Source organism: Denticeps clupeoides, chromosome 1, assembly GCF_900700375.1.
Source record: "Denticeps clupeoides chromosome 1, fDenClu1.1, whole genome shotgun sequence".
Classification (NCBI taxonomy): domain Eukaryota; kingdom Metazoa; phylum Chordata; class Actinopteri; order Clupeiformes; family Denticipitidae; genus Denticeps; species Denticeps clupeoides.
In genome coordinates, this window is record NC_041707.1 from 20861236 (window position 1) to 20880770 (window position 19535).

Sequence of the window (19535 nt, forward strand, 5' to 3'; positions counted from 1 at the left end):
CCCAAGCCACAAAGCACCACAAGCACAAAACATTTCCTCAGGTGGGTCATTTAATCGCCCCATATAATAAATATATTGGGGGGTGTTATTTTAGGACTGACAGTTTTACCTGGTGGGGAAATTAGCTCGCAAACGATCGTGGACTCTTCCAGTATCCAGGGTGGTGCAGCGTGCAGCTCGTCACCAGCGCACTGAAATGCGGCCCGTTAATGACAGTCCCTGACGGCCATAAACAAGATGTCAAGTGTGCACATTCACTGTTACAGTGATGTGCGGGGAACCTACAAATTAAATTCTGAGGGCCATAATTCAGTTGGCACAATGCCTTGCAGCGTGTCACTGCCTGTGCACGAATCTCTCAGCAAGGGGGGGAGCAAGTGTCACATAAATAGCTTGACAGATAGCCCATTTGCATTCGGCACTCAAAGTGCATTTTGAGCAGTCCGATTGGCAATACCCAAAACCAGAATGTGTAGACTAGGATCGCGTGTGTTGAGACATTGATTTTTGTGTTACAAGAGACGCTGAAATTGCTGTCTGGGTGCTAAAAATGCGCCAGTGTAAACAGGGCCAGGCTGATTGATCGCTGACAGAGAATTGCAACACCCTTCTTAGCTTGCACTGCCCCTGGACAGACAGATAGGGCAAGACAGAGTGGCAACAGAGATAAGGACAAATAGAAATACAGACATGGATTAACAGGAGTCAGAAGACATGATGGCGTTGGACAGGGAGAAAAAGTCTCCGCCTGGTTCTGTCCACTGATGCTTGAGCGGCGAAAAAGCCTTCCTTTAGTGCTGTTCATTTATTCATGATGACCTCATTAAACATGGCGACCGTAAGGTCCCTCATGACGCAGACCACACAGTTCTGCAGCAGCTGTTCTCTGAAACACACACATCTGCCAACATGTTAGCGCTGGCACATATGAATAGGACTAAGCAGGGAGCAATATGAATAGTGATTTATGAGACGTTTGTCCTCCTTTAGGACATTTTCCGATTGCCTCATATGTCAGAACATTGTGTATGATTCTGCATGCGTTCCAGTATTAATGTTGCCATGTTAGGGAAATTAGGTCCTATATGATTTTCTTAAAATTCTATGCTTGTGCTTTGACTGGTTTGTTACCATCATTAAACTGTTTCATATTAACATATTTTCATATTAACTCGTAACACGAGTTATTCAAAATGGTGTTTTGCGCATTGAATAATGTGTCCAGTTAGACAGTGTGACTGTGTGTGACTACTGTGATGGGACCGAAGTATATATGAACACATCATTCACCCCAACTGTTGCTCTAAGCATGGCCAGTTCATGGTAGTGCCTACTTTCACGCTCCAACTGAAATTTGCAGAACTCCTGAAAATACTGAAAAGAAGTCTTTCAATGCGAAGGTAATAGCACCTTTCCAATGAAACATCACGTTTTGCTGATGGGTTAAATGCAGAGGACACATTTTGTTATGTGTGCCGTGTGCTGTGCTGCAGTGCTTCACAATCACTTCAGTGGCTCATTACCTCAAACAGTATAAAGATTAATACAAATAACTTTTTTATTGTTCAGCTTTCTTGATCCAAGAGTTACTGGAAGTTTCTGCTTGTCCTGTTTGGATTGTTCTATGCTCCAGGCTCCCTTTGTGGGCCTTTATTATGCCCAGTCTCTTCCCCTTCATCTCATCCCAACACAGCAGGCCTCTGAATCAGGGCACTTTCCTACCCATTACCCCTGCTTCTGCTCAGCCTCCAGCCGCTGCCTGATCAACAGGGCTTTGGAACTGGGCATACAAAGTCTTGTTAATAGAGAGGGAGTAAAATTGAAGGGGGTGGGCTGATAATCCAGAATGTGAGATCTGGCACATTTGACAAGAATTGGCAATGTAAGGCTTTGCTGGGAGGCTTCCTGAAGATGAGCGAGGCTTGTTCAGTTGGCTTTCCCCCTTCCCCATCCCAGAATGCCAGAACACAAACAATTACAGCCCATTATTAAAACTTCCTGTCCCACAGCCAATGTGTCAGTGTAATGGCTGGATACCAAGCAGCTGCTATAATTATCCATGTCCCTCACAGAGTCGCATTGCCAGAGGGAAGGGATGCATGGCGCAGACATTGTGCGGCTGTGAAAAGGGTGAGATTCCCTGAGTGTGTGAGGGGAACTTTGCTATGAATACAGTCTCAGACTTGGGAAGATCGCTTGAAGAAATTGGCTTCTGAAAATTGTGCGTACGGACCCAAGGGGCTTCTGGCTAAAACGATCCCCTTGCTCAGCAAATGTAATATCTTGAAGAGCAGTCTCAATCAGCAGGGTATCTTATTGTTATAGAATATTGATATTGTATGTCTCTATGTATGTATGTCTGCATCACACTAAAGTGCCAATTTTGTATGAACAATCCAATGTGAAACAAGAGGAATTGTTTAGGTGGAAACATTTGAAAAGTCAATATAGTAGAAATTCAGTTCCATATAAGACTGTTCTTTGTGAACAGTGAAGTGATTGTCACTTGTGATACACGGCAGCACAGCACAGGGTGCACACAGTGAAATTTGTCCTGTGCACCCTGCGGATCGGGATTCGAACCAGCAACCTTCTGATTACGGGGCCCCTTGTGTGTTTATCATCATGGCTCTCGAAAACTGGAGTGTCACTAGAGACATGGGTCTTCCAATACCATAATGTAGTGCTCCCACAGGTTCTGTGTGACTATTTGTCACCACCACCAATACAAAGGGACTCCAGATGTTTGGCAGGTCCTCAGGGTCTGCTAGGCCCTTCCACTTTCAGGAGGTCCCCAGGGTCTATGGCTACCTGCAAGGAGCTCCATTGGGAGATCTCATTTGTGTGCGCTGTTGCTTTGTGTGATAGACCCCTTTTTGTCAGCCTGTGTGTGTTTATGTGCCCTTTGTGTGTGTGTGTGTGTGTGTGTGTGTGTGTCATCCTCTCAACACCCTTGTCATGTTTCTTAACCCCTACACTTAGGACTGTGACAGTAGATTAGACACTTGTTTTCCACTAAAGCCATCTGTAAATCAAATTTCTTAATGAATAAAACATGGAAAACAACAATTGTCAGCTGTCATGTCGTGTTTCAGTTTTCTTTATGACAGCTAATAAAACTACTCCATACTGCAAACATTTGCCGATTGAATGCCTTAAACACGAAGAAAGTCTGGCTGGATGCTCCTAAAGGCTTTCTGGTATGTATTCCAGTAGTGACAGAAAGGACATTTTCCCTTTTCCTCGCTCAGTCGCAGTAATTACTGTCCTGGCAGGGTGGCACTCAGATCAACAGGAGGCAGCGCAGCAGTCGGTGTTCCAGGCCCCCAAGCTGGGCATGTCTCAGCAGGGTGGCTCCAATCTTCAGACGTGCCAGGAAAAAAAAACGTCTTTGAAGCTACGGCTTACAGCAAATTCATGTCATAATGGTGGCCACCAGATCTACTGGCCCATCAGACCAATACTCTGAACAGCTTTGTTGTTCCAAACCTACAAGAACTAGATAGCGCTTTCATGCTACATGTCTACTACAAGTCAGTCTTGACTTTGAGCTTGCAGTGAGAGCAGGCTGAATTGTACAGGGTGGGCCATTTATATGGATACACCTTAATAAAATGGGAATGGTTGGTGACATTGAACACATTTTATAAGTGGTCAGAAACTTGTAAATAACTCATGAAAGAATAAAGTTACGTTAAAACCAAGCACAACATTGTTTTTCTTGTGAAATTACTGATAAATATGATTTGTCACATGACCCTCTTCCTATTGAAAAAACAAAAGATGGATCCAAGATGGCCGACTTCAAAATGGCCACTATGGTCACCACCCATCTTGAAAAGTTTGCCCCCTCACATATACTAATGTGCCACAAACAGGACGTTAATATCACCAACCATTCCCATTTTATTAAGGTGTATCCATATAAATGGCCCAGCCTGTACTATGTGATCCAGGAGAAGAAAAAAAATTCTTGCTGGTTCTCATATTAAAAAGGTGTCTGACCTACAACCATAAGCCCATACAATGGGCATATGAGAATCAGAGCTGGACCACAGAGCAGTGGAAGAAGGTCTGATGAATCATACTTTCTGTCACATCGTGTAGATTGCATGGTTTGTGTACATTGGCACCAAGATACACTAAAACATTTGGCAACGTTCTGTTGAGAAACCTTGGATCTGGCCTTCAGGTGGATGATATTTTAACAAGTTCCACCTACTTAAACACTTCTACTTGCCAAGTACATGCCTTCATGGAACACATTCCCTGATGGCAGTGACATCTTTCATTATGATAATGCAATACCAAGAAAAAGAAAAACGGTAAAAAAAAATTGGTCTGAATGCGAATGATTGGGAGACATTTACTTGGCTCCCAAATTCTTCAGATCTCAGTCCAATCAAGCATCTGTGGGATGTGCTGCGATATCCATGAAGGAAACACCTAAAAAAATGGCAAGACTGTAGCTGGATCTGCTACTAGGGGCACTTGGTGCATACATCAGTGGATCATGGCTGCGTTGGCAGCAAAAGCATGATCTTCACTTTATTAGGTGGGTGGACAGTGTTATGGCTGATCAGCATAAAAACCTTAAAATGCAACTCTCATTGCAACAGACACTCCCACGTTACGTCAATCCGATTTTCAAAGGCATCATAAAATGAGTCAAACCAACGACTCCCGCTATCTGTGTTGACATGGTTTTCCTGCTCTTAACTTGGCACCATCATAAACGCAAGATCTGGCTGCTATAGAGCGGTGTTTGAAACTCCTGAATTTTCCAGATCTGTACACTTTTATACAATGTCACATCTGTACTAAAACTATTTCACTATTACATTTATTAAAGCATATTAAATTTATTAAGAAAATTGCCAATTTGACCAAACAAATGACCAATTGGCAAAACACTCAAAAAGGGACAAGAAGAAAATAATGAAATTAAAATAAGCATTACATTCACAGCAATGAAACATTTTATTCAATTAATTCTCAAACAAGCTTCAGAATCTTCAGCTGGTGACATTTTATTTGATTGTACCTTATCCACTGGTCCAACCACACATGAAAAGTTGTAAAAAACTTCCCTAACACATACTTACACATCATTAATATACAGAATAAAATCAATTTTACAGAAAATGTTGTAAATAGAAAATAATATTACAGACATTTCAGGATTGTATTGGGCAATCCCACTTTCCATACATGCTTTTTCCTAGGCAGGGTCACGGCTGCCATGGTTGTAGGGTTGCAGGACTCGCCAAGCACTGGGCACGCACACACTACTCACCCCCTCGCCCATACCTGCGGACAGTTGAGTTCACCTAGCGGGCATGCCTTTGGACAACAGGAGGAAGCCTGTATCAACATGGGGATGGCAAGCAAACTCCACCCACACAAAGCCAGAGCCAGTATTCAAACTCACAACCTTGGAGTGAGATTGAGGCCCTGTCACTACCCACCACCCCTGTATCGGTCATTTAGGCAGATTGAAGTGGGGGGGGGGGGGGGGGGGGGGTTCTATTTATAGTCAGAAACACTCACAGGCACCCATCCTAAGAAAGCCAGGAAATCTGTTGGCAGCTGGCACGCGATCATTTTACAAAAATATATATTTCCTGGTGCAAACAGCAACATGAACCATAACTATTTAAAAAAAAAAAGCTCATACAAAAATCCAAACCAAGTCACACTATAAAGAATGGCACTTAATAAGCAACAAACCAAATTTGATTCAACATAAACAACTAGCAACCCAGCCAATGTGTGCTGTGCTCTGGTGGAGGCAACCTGAGAAAAATATAGATGGCAGTTCATACTAATCATACTAATAGACGGCAGTACATACTAATAGTTACACCTCAGGCATGACTGTCACCCACTATTTGCTATACTATTGGGGGTGCTCATTGATTTTGACATATGTACCTGAAAACTCATTGGAGTTGAGGAAAGGGTAAAACAATCTGCTGCTAATAGGTTATTATAGTTATGTTATATTTATGACTGTATATTATTAGTACTCTGCACACTGAATCATGAAAACCACCACATTATAGCAAAGCACATGTGAGAAATGCTAAGCCTAAAATAAGCATAACTTTAAAAAAAAAAAAAAAAAAAAAGAGTTTACAGACTTTTATTAAAATACAATTTGTACTGTTATTCTTTTCTTATGACAAAACAGCAAAGAAGAAAGCACTTCAAACTGTAAGCAATCTGGTCTGCGATAAACAGACACATGGGTCGACTTTAAGACATACTGAGGCTTTCTATTAGCTGCAGATAATACACCAATGTTACAACTGCAACATGGCCATTCATTTTAAATCATAACACCATTCATTCATATACAGTAACCTCCAAACTATTGCCTCTTATTCTGCACTTGAATTGGTCAATTGGACAGCCTAAATGGTTTCTCTGCTTCACACATTTTATTACTTTTTTATTGCAAAAACCTAAAAAACAATGGCGCTGTCACTGTTCTTCTTACTTGGTCATTTGAAGCCAAATACATTCCTCCAGAAATCCATAAAGCAATATTTGTTCGGTCCACCTCCTCCCATTGTACACAAAATGTAAAGACCTCCCATATCATGAAAATCACACCTATTATTTTGTTGGCAAACGTCAATGAGCGTTAATTACATCAGTGTGACAAACTAGGCTGGCTGCAATGAGTCTCACACAACAAATTGGCAGTTTTGTTCAGACCAGAGGAGGGGCTAATATTTATACCTGAACTACATCCCCAGTGTGGGTCGCTGCTGTATCGGCCACCTTATCAGAAACAGAACCCAATGGACCAGCCCACCAGATGGACAGAGTGTTGTCCTCATGGCCCCTGGGTGATGTCACAGCTTCTTCCTCAGAGTCGGAGTTGCCCTCACTGTCTCCATTCAAGGCAAAATGACGCTGGCCACTGGAGGTCACCAACAACGGCATAAAGGGATGAACACTGGAGGGCAGACAAGAACATGCATACCATTATTTATGGTAGACACTTCTGAACAAACAAACAGACATTACTTTTCTTTTGGTCACAGGAATTTTAGCATTTTTATGTAAATTGACCAAAACCATCTGTTTTTGTTTTTCCCCACAGGAACCTTCCGACTGTTAAAGATATGCACATACGCCTTTCATTTTCAATAGTTGAGTGCTACTTGTTCAAATGACTGCACTTCTCCAGTAACCCAACAATACTAAATGTTGTCACTGGTCACAGGGGACGATCATTTTAAATACCTCAGACTAAATGATGAGATGCTTGGACAGTTTGGTAGCGAATAAGCTCTTATCAATATGAACAAGGTGTAAGATTCAGATGTGTGATACCACAGTAGCACTGAAAACTGCTTTCCATCCTTCCCTCAGACCTAAACTTCAACGTATCAATGCTAAACACCATCATATTATGAAAACCAAATTATTATTTATAATAATCAACAATATATCACAGCAATATCAATGTAGGTAGTTCACTTGTATGACATAAGTGTGCAGTCAAAATATTACCATATGCCATTAGTGCAGTCCCTGTGTGCTCGGAACTGGAGATGAGGCTGCAGGACGTCCTCTGTGCTATAGGAGGGCACTGTATACGTGTCCCACACAGACACCACACCATCAGTGTCACCACTCAGCAGGAACCGGCCAGATCTTCAAAAACAAATAAAATTAAGCTTAAGGAACTGTGAAGCGAGTTGGATGGAGGTTATGGCTGAACTAAAGGAGCTATTGTGTACTGTATAGAACACATAATAGTTCCTTACGGGTCCAAGTCAAAATAAATGCGTTGGTTTGTGTTAACACTCCTCTTCAAGGAGAACAAAACCCGACCTGGATCCCTCAGGTCCCAGCACAAAATTTCCGGATCCTGAGAACACAAGTGTACAGACAAAATAAATAAATAAATAAAATTTATATATATATATATATATAGATATATATATATATATATATATATATATATATATATATATATATATATATATATATATATATATATATATATATATATATATATATATATATATATATCTCTCTCTCTCTCTCTCTCTCTCTCTCTCTCTCTCTCTCTCTCTCTCTCTCTCTCTCTCTCTCTCTCAACACATATATTATTAATATGTTAAGGAACCCGCAGTGTCTAAATATGTGGGTTTGTGACCCTAAACTCACCTTACGGCCCCCTGTGTAGAGGTGGTAGCCATTTTGAGAGAAGAGCAGGTGGGTCAGACCCCCGTGGTGCCTGGGAGGCAGCAGTGCCAACATGCTGCCATCCTGGCAGGAATAGAGACCTGCTGTGCGGGAGTAAGAGCCGCATGCGTACAGTGATTGGCACGGGCTGAATGCTATGCATGAGATGATGCCATTCTGGCCTTGCTTCTTCACTGTTGACAAGCAAACACAGAAAAAAAGTCTTTACATTTACTATATATTATATATATACACACACACACACACACAGACACACACACACACACGAGTCTCCAGGGGGACTGTCCCTGTAACCGATTTTAAGTCGCTCATGGATAAGGGTGTCTGATAAATGCCCTAAATGTAAATACATATGAACCATGTCACAAAGTACTGGGTGCATTTGATTATTTTCATCCAATCGCATCTTATTTCCACTCTTTACACCATATACGTTATTCTTGTGTCTGAGCACGAATGCGTCCCATTCGAAAATAAAACTCCTTCACTCTCCATCCCTATTGTAGTGATTGTCTTTGGCTAGGATGAATTTCACATACATGTCATGGGTTAGACCCCACAGAGGAAAAATGAGCTGAACTATTTTATACCTCAGTGATTAAAACATTATTTTGAACACGAATGACACACACATGACATCAAAGCATTTAGCATGGTCATGAAATAACTAAATCCACACCGACTGTAGGCCTCTCCGCACAGTCCCTTCCAGGCCGCTCTGTATCGAAGACCCGAACCATTTTGTCGAAGCCACAATACAGCTGTGACCCATCAGGAGAGAAGCACAGGGAATAAGCTGCAGTCAGTTCATCCAAGTGGTTATAAGGGCGGAACGTTGCGCGGAGGTCACCGGAGAAGGCATCCCAGATGTGCACTGGATTGTCACGACTGCTACTGGCAATGCTGAGAAGACAGAAATGTGAATGAAAAAGGGTGTGATAGAGACAAACATTGTTATGTTGTCTCTATTATGCTGAATTTCGTTGCCCTGTACATGTACAATGACAATAAAGTTGAATCTAATCTAATTATGCAGTGTTTCACTGTTTCATGGTTACTGAAGACTAATATTCTTTTGAGACAAATCACTCTCAGACGCCAAGTGAAACGAGCAGCAGGGTCTTTTGCAGGAGCCAATTAAATGAGCGAAATAAATACCATTGTCACATCATCCCATCCTCTTTGTTCTCTATGTAAAAGGAAGAAACAATTACAAAGACAGTTGAAATAGACATCATGTCTGGGAGTGAAATTGATCACTAAAAGCAAATGATCATCATAATTCTTTTTCTTTATTTATTAAATAAGTAATTGTGTTGACATCAGATTAATTATACTGAATCATTAGCAGCCAGGACGGTTTCTCATTGTTTGGGTAGTCGGGAACATGAACTTTCACTGCAGCATTTACCGACTCTTGTGTGTCAGTTTTCAAATGTTTGAGTTCACGTTGAGAGAGATAAATGACAAATTTTCATCTTAATCTCCACACAGCATGAGGCTCATTAAACACAAGCGTTTTGTGACACATAAACATACTGGACTTTACATGCAGCTTGGCCTGTTCCCAACATCCATAAAAACGTTCACAAACCCAGTCTCACTGGCCTCTGAAAAGCATTTCAAAGGCAGGAAGTTAAAAAAAAAAAAAAAAAAAAAAAAAGAATTCTGACCATCTTACGAACAATGGCACAAATACCTAATCAACCTTAAAAAAGCCCGGGGAGAAGTGAGACATCTTTGGAAAATGTCACGTGCACTCACGCCGGCTTAGCGCTTACGGCCACACGTGACGTTCCTTGAACTGCTGAGTGAATCCGCTCCTCAGATAATAGCTTCCCCGCGTTGTTTATGCTCTTCCATGGAGCTGTGACCCGTTACCCCTCGCTCCCGCTCTCGGTCTACACCAGCCTGCTTGTTTTCTGTCACCACGGAGAGCAAACTCCCGGTGTACGGTCTTTGTTCATTAAAAGCAGGCGAGAGGGAAGAGAAGGGCTCCCCGCGTGGTTAACGAGCCGCTGTTGTTGTTCTCCACAGATCTCAGCCACTTACGCATGACAATGACAATGTGCAACATTTAGCAAGATCCGAGCATGTGTCAGGAAAAGTGGCAGCTCAGAAACTGCTCTGAAGTTGGGAGGACTGTGGAATTGCTCAACCCCGAGTCACTGAATACTTGTCTCAGAGTTCATGCAAAGGACACCCGCCACAGAAGAAAACGGTCATACAAGGCAACGGCCACACTGTCTGACTTTGTATTTTGCCAGGGGTCTCGTATTGTCAGGTTTTAAACTCCTACATCCACCGCAGTGCTGAAAATATGAGTATGGAACACAAGTGACTGTTCTCTGGGGTACAGTTTTGCTTTTGCTGAGCCAACTGAACATAGAAAAAGGGCCATTTTGCCATCCTGAGGCCCATCCACAGCTCTAACAACTTCTGATTGTTATTTTCTGCTCATTTTCACTGCAGCTATGGCCACAAACAGCCAAATCTATCAGAAAAAGGTCAGACTCACAAACACGTATCAGGGTCCAGGGAGCTCATCTTTGGGAACCAGCAGTAGTCATAGACAGTGTCGCCTTCAGCCATTTTCAGTACCGGGGTCTTAGGGGGAATAAAAAGAAAAACAAAACGCTACATTAACTAGTACAAGGAAGAAGAGAAAAAAAAAACTCATTACCACGGATAAGACAATACCAGTCAAATGATTGATTCCTTTAAAAATCTTCCTAAAAAAATGGATGTAGGGTTGTAGTAGCCAAGTGGGTAAGACACCTATGAACCAGAAGACCCAGGTTCAAATCCCACTTACTACCATTGTGTCCCTGAGCAAGACACTTAACCCTAAATTGTTCCAGGAGGGACTGTGCCTGTAACTACTGATTGTAACTACTGTCACTCTGGATAAGGATGTCAGATAAATGCTCTAAATGTAAGTGTAAATGCTCGAAAGAACAGGAGTTAGCCCCAGAGCCTTATATATTTTGTGTATGCCATATTACAGACTGCCGTCTTTGGCCCTGGAGCAGCACGTCTCCCCTGCATTACAGTTGTTAGTGGGCCTAATAAGTTAGGCCTGATCTGGCACAAACTTGATCAAACCAGACAAGAAAAACATTTTAAAAAGCCTGGCATGCTTTGCACACATTAGAGTGCTAAACTCAGAGGGAAAGGAAATGAGTGTTTAAATTCCAGAGGCTAGCCTCCGTTTCACCTCCTCAGCAACCATTTTCACATCTCTCTCATGTTAATTAAAACTCATCACCTGTGGCAGAGATTCAAATCAAATTAACATTTAAAAAAAATGTGTACCATGCAAAAAACACTTTTACCAATAACCAAAAAGAAATTACAACTGGACGCTTGTGTTTGCTGACCGCTCATCTTCCATTCGACCTCAACCAATTTGTTCGGGTCAAGATTTACAGCTCTGTCCTGCGTTCCCAAACTCCAGTCTAAAACATGGCAGGAATGGTTAACAAACTCAAGTGAGATTGAGCAGGCAGTCATTTGGTAAACTTTGAGAGAATGACCTAATATACTGTAGTTTCAGTCCATGTACTCATAATATATTACATCATGCTTTTGATTACATTTTTACAAAAAAAAAAACCTTATATAATATATATATATATATATATATATATATATATATATATATATATATATATATATATATATATATATATATAAATAATATAATATAATTTTTCAAATCACTACAGTGATGGATACACTCAATCTATGGAAGACTATATGTGCAAAAACTGAGCACATAAATACCACTTCAGAAATTAAATAATAAAAAAATAATTAAAAACTGGAAATAAATTAAATGTGTCAAGTTGAGATCTTTTGCAATTTATTTCATTCAGTGCATCATGTACGGAATCTTGAATGGAAGCACCCATGACTGGTAGCGCCATGTTGGAAAGGACAAGCCAGATCAGCGACACATGCACTCAATTTTAACAATTCAAATTGAAAAACGTCATATACTGATATACTGAATAGACACCAGCATATGCCAAAAAAAAAAAAAAAAATCACTTGACATTAAGATATATTGATGACTTTTCCAATGTGAAAAATTGAAGACAGACATTACACAGTCTAATTTAAAAATGTTAAATTAAAATGTTTTTTAAATGTTACGCAAGTAGAAATATGAACATGAATCCTTTAGGGTCCTACCATTTCAGTAAGCCCATTCCAGTTGTAGCTGTAGAGCTCTGGTGGTAGGTTGTAGACCCGTAACACATTGTCTGCACTATTCGAAAGAATGCAAGATCCATCTGGAGCCCTGTGAACCAGAAGACCACAAAGATTCAAACCTGACTTACTTCCATTGTGTCCCTGAGAAAAATACACTTAACCCTGACTTGCTCCAGGGGGACAGGCCCTGTAACTACTGACTGTAAATCATTCTGGTTAAGCAGCTAAATGCTTTCATTTTTAATACAGAACGGCTTCTGTAACTTCAGGGAGAAGGATAGTACCTTACACTCTGTTGTAGAAACTTTAGTACTCAGGATTATAAAAAAAAAAAATGATGGCTGAAAATTTGATATTAAAATTATTTTTGCACTAATTCTAAGCACTAAATTAATCAATTGATTTTTTCATCAACATGAATAAATATTAACAAATATTTTTTGCATTCTGAATAGATTTTTTTTTGCATACTGAATGCCGTTACATGTACTTCCTTACGTTCCATCTCTGATTACTACCATTTGGCTATGAAAATAGTTTTGGTGCAGACCCTGGTCAGCTCTACGCACCATTTGCAGCCCTTGAGGTAGTTCTCTGGAGCATTCGTGTAGTCGGCCCAAGACCCTGTGAGCATCTGGGGGTTCTGGCTAAAATCTAAATGCAAGCTAAAGAAGACAAAGGTTGCTGGTGACGCAATGTTGATGCTCATATCAAACATTTTTCAGCCAGTATAAAAATGTTTAAATGTTGATGTTAAAAACATTAATGTAAACAAGAAGCAGTGTTTTCTGATGCAGTAAGAACTTAGCTACTCACTGCTGCGCCTCACTTGGGCTGCATTCAGTGCCATTGTTGGTTTGCTCATCCTCTGTCTCCTTTGGTTCTTCACCTGTGTCTTCTTGGTCTTGATTCTGTTCAAATTCTACTTTGGCCACTGCTTTCACCTCTCCATCTGCCTGTACATGCTCACTTAGTTTACCACCGTCTAATACAGAGGCACACAGAAACCAACAGATAATTGGGCATGATAGCAAATTAAAGAGTGTGGAAAAAGTATACTAATTATATGTTTTTAAACATAATAATAATAATCAATCAAAGATCTCTCAAATACACAAATTGCATTGGAATTCTGTTTTGAATGTATGCACTCTCACCATGTTCTTGGTCCATGCCAAGCCCCATATCTGGTTGTACTGTAGAGTTGGAAGATGTTATATTAAGATTAAGAGTCAAAGTTGCCCCCTGGCCACACAAGCGGGGCTGTTTGGATGCTGCTGAGGACCCATACTCCGTTGTGATGTCTTTTTGATCCTGGTCCTTGTCTGTAGCTGAATCAGCTCCATGAGGAGGTTCTCCATCACCCTCTGCCTCCTGTCCAGCACTTGAAAAACTACCACACTGCTCCTGCCCTGACATATCTCCTTTCACGACAAACACGTTTTGGCCTGTTGCAAGCCTAGTAAAAAGGTTTATCTTCAAGGTTTATCTTTAAACTGATGGGAGGTAGGTGCTACCAAGGTAGTATTTTCTCCGACAACATTGCTGGCTGAGTCTGTGAGAAACTGAGGACATCACAGTACTGCAGAGTTCTGTAAAACAAAATGACAAATGAAAGCATGCAAGAAAAGTGACACCTTTCCCAACGTCTGGGTGCAGTGTGAGACGAATACCTCTCTATGACTGAACAGCTCATTAAAACACAAATAAGCCACAGAGAGGTCCCAAACCTTGCACCTGGATGAGTCTCTGTCAGGACGTGCTCAATCTGTCCCATAAGGCTCAAATAGCGTTACAAAAAACATTAGGTCGTGGAGTGCATGATCAGGGCTAAAGATGATGCACTAGCGTGCTAACTGGTTTGACAAGCTAATGCATATATTTTCCATTCTAAATACATATTCAGGTAGAGGACTGCTGGAACATAACCAGGAAGTAAAAACAAAACAAAGAGCATTAGTTTAGTAGTGCTACCTGTTGTTTCTTGCAGTTTTGGGCTGCGGCGTGGCTTCTAAGTCAGACGTAACGCAACCGTGCAGATTTGTTCCGGTCCTGTGTGCTTTTCTCAACGTAATCTTGACAATATCGATATTGAACGCGTTTAGAAACTGACACCGAACGGTCTGCCAGGGACAAGTCATGCCATGGACGTGCGAACACTGGAAGCCGCCATGCTTTGCCCGAGATGACGTAGCATCTCGTTGATTATCGCGAGAGTTTAAGACGCCATGGAATATTTGGCTCATGAAACTAACACCGGTTAAATGAGTTCGTAGATTAACACATAATAAATGTAAAAATGGAACGATGAACTGATATAGTCATGTGTGTACCCCCCCCCCACATACTCACACACGAAAGACAAGTAGGATCAAATATATTTTTCGGTATTTATTCTTGATCTCTTCAAAAACCAACAGAATTATGTACATTTTAAATGTAGATGTTCTTTCCAATTACTGCTTCTATTATCACTACAACATTCAGGATTAAGCAGATGAGTTGAGCTGACTGGAGATATGAGAATACTGTCAGATTAGAACTTCTATGCCTTACACTGACTTCAGATGAAAGCACACAAGTGGATGTAGAGTCTGGCCATTGGTTAAGAAATTTTCAATGGAGTGTGAACTGAAATCACTAAAATTTACTACACATAAAAAATACTTCTGCCGCATCAAAAACACATGGTTACTAAGACACCATTGAAACATCATGAATAGTTGCATTCAAGAATCTGTAATTTATATGCATTGTGTTTTTACCACTACAAAAAACAATAATACATAAAAATTGTGTTAAAACCCATCTAACATACATGAGCGTTGGTGTTATGCTCAATTCTTCCCCATCTGGTTGGTGGGAGGACTTAATCACTCAATGTTTTAAAGGGGGTCAATTTGCACATTTTGCATGAAACATGCGCTTTGAATTTCACATTAAGTCACTCCAGTCAGCTCAAATCAGACCAGGTGAAGACCTCAATTCGACTGCCTGGACTCTGGGCTACATGTAGAGGCATTTAAAACTGGAAACTTTGTCACTCATTTCAGACAGAAGGAAAAAAAAGGCAAACAATTACCACAATAAATGTATTTATCTGTCATCTTTTAACATTATGACTGGAGAAATGTTCCTTGTGCCGTACTGCACTTTTATTAGGCAATCAGCCCAAAAGATTACAAACATTACCCAACCCTTGGTTTGATTAACCTTTAACACGAAATCAACCCTTGACAGTCAATCAGTGAAAATGCGGTAATAAATCTTTTGGCTATGGGAAAACATAGTCAGGGTGTGGGGGGGAAAGGGCATCCTCTATACCCTTCCCCATGACTTCAACAGACCTCCACGCTGACCTGTACAATTAAGGCAATTTGAAAAAGAAACAAAGGGAGAAACTGGGATACATATACGCTATTTACAGACAACCAATGCACACCTTTGTAGAACCTTGCACTGTGTGCTGGGCCTGCTGTGATCAAAGGCCAGTTTGCTGAACCAAACCCTGGTGCTAGATTGAATAGGGCTACAAAGTGCTGGAAGGCTTTCTGATACATGCTGACAAAATAGAGCTAAATTGTAACCAAATGTAAAAATATATACAAAAAAAAAAAAAAAAGGTCACAGTGACTCAAAATGACAAAGAATAATAATAATAATAATAATTCAACAAATCTACTAGAGAAATGCCAAATCTCAATTCCTCTTCACTGAACTGTAAAAAGCGGTCATAGATTTAGAACTATAAAATAACTTCTGTATAACACAACCACATCGCAGGATTTAACAAGTATGTAGTAAAGCGATAAACCCGCCTAACTGGTAAACGTCCTAATTACTTTCGTTCTTCAAGCTAAACAAAACATATTAGAAGATTTAACCAGATCTGTCACTAAACCACATGGTTTAGTGACATGGCTGAAGCTCTCACACAAAGATGGGAAGAAAAAAAAAAAAAAAGCATGGGTGGTTGCATTGTCTGGTTCAACAAACTTGCCTTGTGAATGGCTAAGGTTCTCAAGGCCTATCTAGCTGCACGTATGTGTATGTACAAAGTTAAAGTTACAATGCAATCTGCATGGAAATGTTCCACATAAATCTTATTCAGTCAGTACCACTGCCCAAATCACACAGGAAATCCGCACTAGAGCCCTCAAACAGTTCGCCTGCTGAATACAGGGTCTGAGGTTCAGGGTTTGAGACATCGACGTTCTCTGACCAGGGATCTGACTGAGCAGCTCGAGTTCCACTCAGTGAGAGAACATCTCTAGTTTCTCCCTCCTGCGTAAACAGGGCTACGTCCTCCTTGAAGCATCAACAGTATATTAAGTCAGCTGCAGTCACAGCATACAGATTGTCTTTCATTCTTTCAATCAAAACACTGTCCTCCAAGACGACCAGGTTGCATGTTCGGGGTGTAGAACAGAGCTTTAGTCTTCAAATTTTGGTTTATGTCCAGAAGAGGGTGTGGTGATTGCTCCAGTTTTCTGTACTTCTCCCTCAAAAATGGCTGAGAAAATAGGCTTGAAAAGGGACCAGACAAGAGGAAGAGCTGGACATGCTGTGATGATCATAGGGAAAAAGGTGGGTGGTGGGCAGAGGGGAAAACATGACCTGGGGGATTCCTCAGAAACCTGTCAGCAGATAAAAAGGAAGAGTTTTTTTTTTTTTTTTTTTTTTAAATCAATCAATAAGGTCAAAATACATAACAAAAATGTATATAATACATACATGTTCCATGTGCTTCCTCAAAAGCTCCTTTCCGTCTCTCTTTACTCCAAGATGCCTTGGAGTAAAGTGGTTCCCCGATGCCTGTTTACTCAAAAAAAAAAAAAAAAAAAAAAAAAAAGGAATGCCAGCTGTTGTGGCCAAAATGCTTTGTGGTAAAACTTGGTTTCTGTTTTGACAAAAATGAAAACCGGTTACATTCATGTCCATTACCACACCCTGGCCAAATCACAAGTAGCAGGGTCTCAAAGTCTTTTTTTTTTTTTTTTTTTTTTTAAATCCAAATTTACAAAAATAGTTTGATAGGAGAAACATTCATAATTTTTGTACTTTAAGGAAAAGCTTTTTTCTGTCTGTGAAGCCAGGATGGTTTTTCTGTTTGAAGAGATGAACCAGCATAAAATGGTTTGGACATACATGTGTCCATCCATTTCATGACTTTTTAAAAAACTATATATAAAGAAGTGGGAAGGCAAACACTCACTTAATGCACCCCCCTTACACTTCCCAAACAAGCACGTGCCTCACAGTTTGAGGAGAAAGTGCATAGAGAGTGTGCCTGGGCAGTGACTGCATACATGTAAGGTGTTAAGCAAGATGCCTCCACAACATGCCACCTAATGAAATACAAAACAGGCACTCAATCCAACCCTAGAAAGGATAAGCAGAGGAAAACATCCATGGTTTTTTTTTTTTTTCTTTCTTTCCATTCAAACCAAATGATGCATTGTGGAATTGAGGTGCCACGTGTCTTAAATACAGTTGTCCACTTGTATTCAAATAAAAAAAAAGGTAATCCACAATCCAGGGAGCATCCATAGTCCAGGTAAAGGTGTGTAGAGAGAAAAAAAAAAAAAAAAAAACCTAACGTTGTTTAAAAGCCACACCAGTTAAGTTCACTTTTGATGCATGTTGGAAGTCCACACACCAACTCAGCTGTGCTCTCGGGTTCTCCAGTCCTCATCACCATAAGTCGTACAGTTTACGTCTGGAATAACGACGGGAAGAAATGCAAGTAAACAAAATAGCCACCCTTAGAATGAACTCTTAAGGAAAACTAAAAGAACAAGAGGTTCTTTATTTTCCTTGATTTGCTGTGTTTCTGATGTCCGTTTCATAAGCTACAGCCTAAAAGATGGGGAAACAACAGTCCCCAAGAAATGGTATACAACTGAATCACATTGCAAAAAAAAAAAGAAATTACTGCAAAAAGCCATTTCACCCTGCCATCCAAAAAATAAAATAAAATAAAAAATCGATAATGGTTTGTAGACAATCAAAAAACTCCAGTAAGGAATAGAAAACGTTGCTTTCATATCTGAACAATATTTTTGTATCAACAGGATTTTACGAGGCAGTGTATTCAAGCATTTTTTTTTTCTTTCTTTTTTATTATTTCTACAAAACTCCTACCCTTTCTTTCACTTTATTATTTCTGTTTATCTTGAACTGACTTCCTGTCTCTTTTTTATTTATTTTTTTTGGAAATACATTCAACATTTTCTTAAGAAAGTTATAACACAGCACTTCACATGGCGGTAATGAAATAATAAAAAAAAAAAATTAGCAGCCCCAAGTGCTTAATATTTGTCCAAATACTGTATATAATGTATATAATGCATATAGTTATGTATATATAGATATATAAAACAGTCATTACCAATATCAACATGTAACACAATACACAAACCTTTAGTGCACCATTTTGTACACTCTGCACAGTATGATGCTATGTTATTCCTTTTTTTGTTTGTTTTTCCCCCCAAACTCAATTAGGAGGCAGAGAGTGGACAAGAAGACAACAAAGTCACATCTTAGAGGTGACAGGAAAGGGAAAAGCAAAAGTAAAACTCACTGTACTGGTAGAGCAAAGGACAAAAGTGGTTTTAAAAATCCAAACATTAACAATGAAACATGCTTTGTATGAAGCTCTTGGTAAATAAGTCACTGAGGTACTCCAAGCCACTTCATAACCCCACAGAGAGCCTCTCCATGGCAGCTATGAACGAGACCCCTAATATTTCTTATAGGCACAGGTGTGAAAACACGTATACACACAAAAAAAAAAAAAAAAAAAAAAAAAAAAAAAAAAAAAAAATACACCAGCAACACACACACATGGTCTAGATAACACCTCACTCAAGCTCAGTTCAAAATGAGTGAATCTCTTGTGGTTGCACTTTCACATGAACGCCACTATGACCTTTGCTCCCTCCACACCAGATCTACAAACCGCTTCAAAATAAAAGCTATTTACGTCATTGCAAATATAATGTGCACTGGCCATGTAAAAAGCTGGTGAAAGGAGGGGAAGTTCCATTGTTCCATTGACACCTCTCTGTCTCACACACTCATAC

At 40.2% G+C, this 19535-nt stretch overlaps 1 protein-coding gene and 1 long non-coding RNA gene across 2 annotated transcripts; both read right to left on the reverse strand.

Moving 5' to 3' along the window:
* Positions 1 to 4961: 4961 nt before the first annotated feature.
* Positions 4962 to 14631, reverse strand: wrap53 (WD repeat containing, antisense to TP53). Its single transcript, XM_028955796.1, has 11 exons — positions 14422 to 14631; positions 13605 to 14039; positions 13264 to 13432; positions 13017 to 13112; positions 12427 to 12535; positions 10748 to 10836; positions 8909 to 9132; positions 8191 to 8402; positions 7785 to 7888; positions 7528 to 7671; positions 4962 to 6967 (listed from the first exon to the last, which is right to left on the reverse strand). Exons 2-11 carry the CDS (start codon positions 13864 to 13866, stop codon positions 6742 to 6744), a joined length of 1635 nt encoding a protein of 544 aa, XP_028811629.1. The 5' UTR covers positions 13867 to 14039; positions 14422 to 14631; the 3' UTR covers positions 4962 to 6741.
* A 182-nt stretch (positions 14632 to 14813) lies between these two features.
* On the reverse strand, positions 14814 to 19221 carry LOC114766048 (uncharacterized). Its single transcript, XR_003742743.1, has 2 exons — positions 17182 to 19221; positions 14814 to 17084 (listed from the first exon to the last, which is right to left on the reverse strand). It is a non-coding gene; the product is annotated as an uncharacterized LOC114766048 (long non-coding RNA).
* Positions 19222 to 19535: the final 314 nt, after the last annotated feature.

What these genes read in the sequence shown, in the direction of transcription:
- wrap53 (XM_028955796.1), bottom strand. Translation starts at nt 13,866, where the DNA reads ATGTCAGGGCAGGAGCAGTGTGGTAGTTTTTCAAGTGCTGGACAGGAG. An exon ending in AGCCCAAGTGAGGCGCAGCA is followed by an intron (nt 13,113 to 13,263) that starts GTGAGTAGCTAA and finishes TGTCTTCTTTAG; the next exon opens with CTTGCATTTAGATTTTAGCC. An exon ending in TACCTCAAGGGCTGCAAATG is followed by an intron (nt 12,536 to 13,016) that starts GTGCGTAGAGCT and finishes TCTGGTTCACAG; the next exon opens with GGCTCCAGATGGATCTTGCA.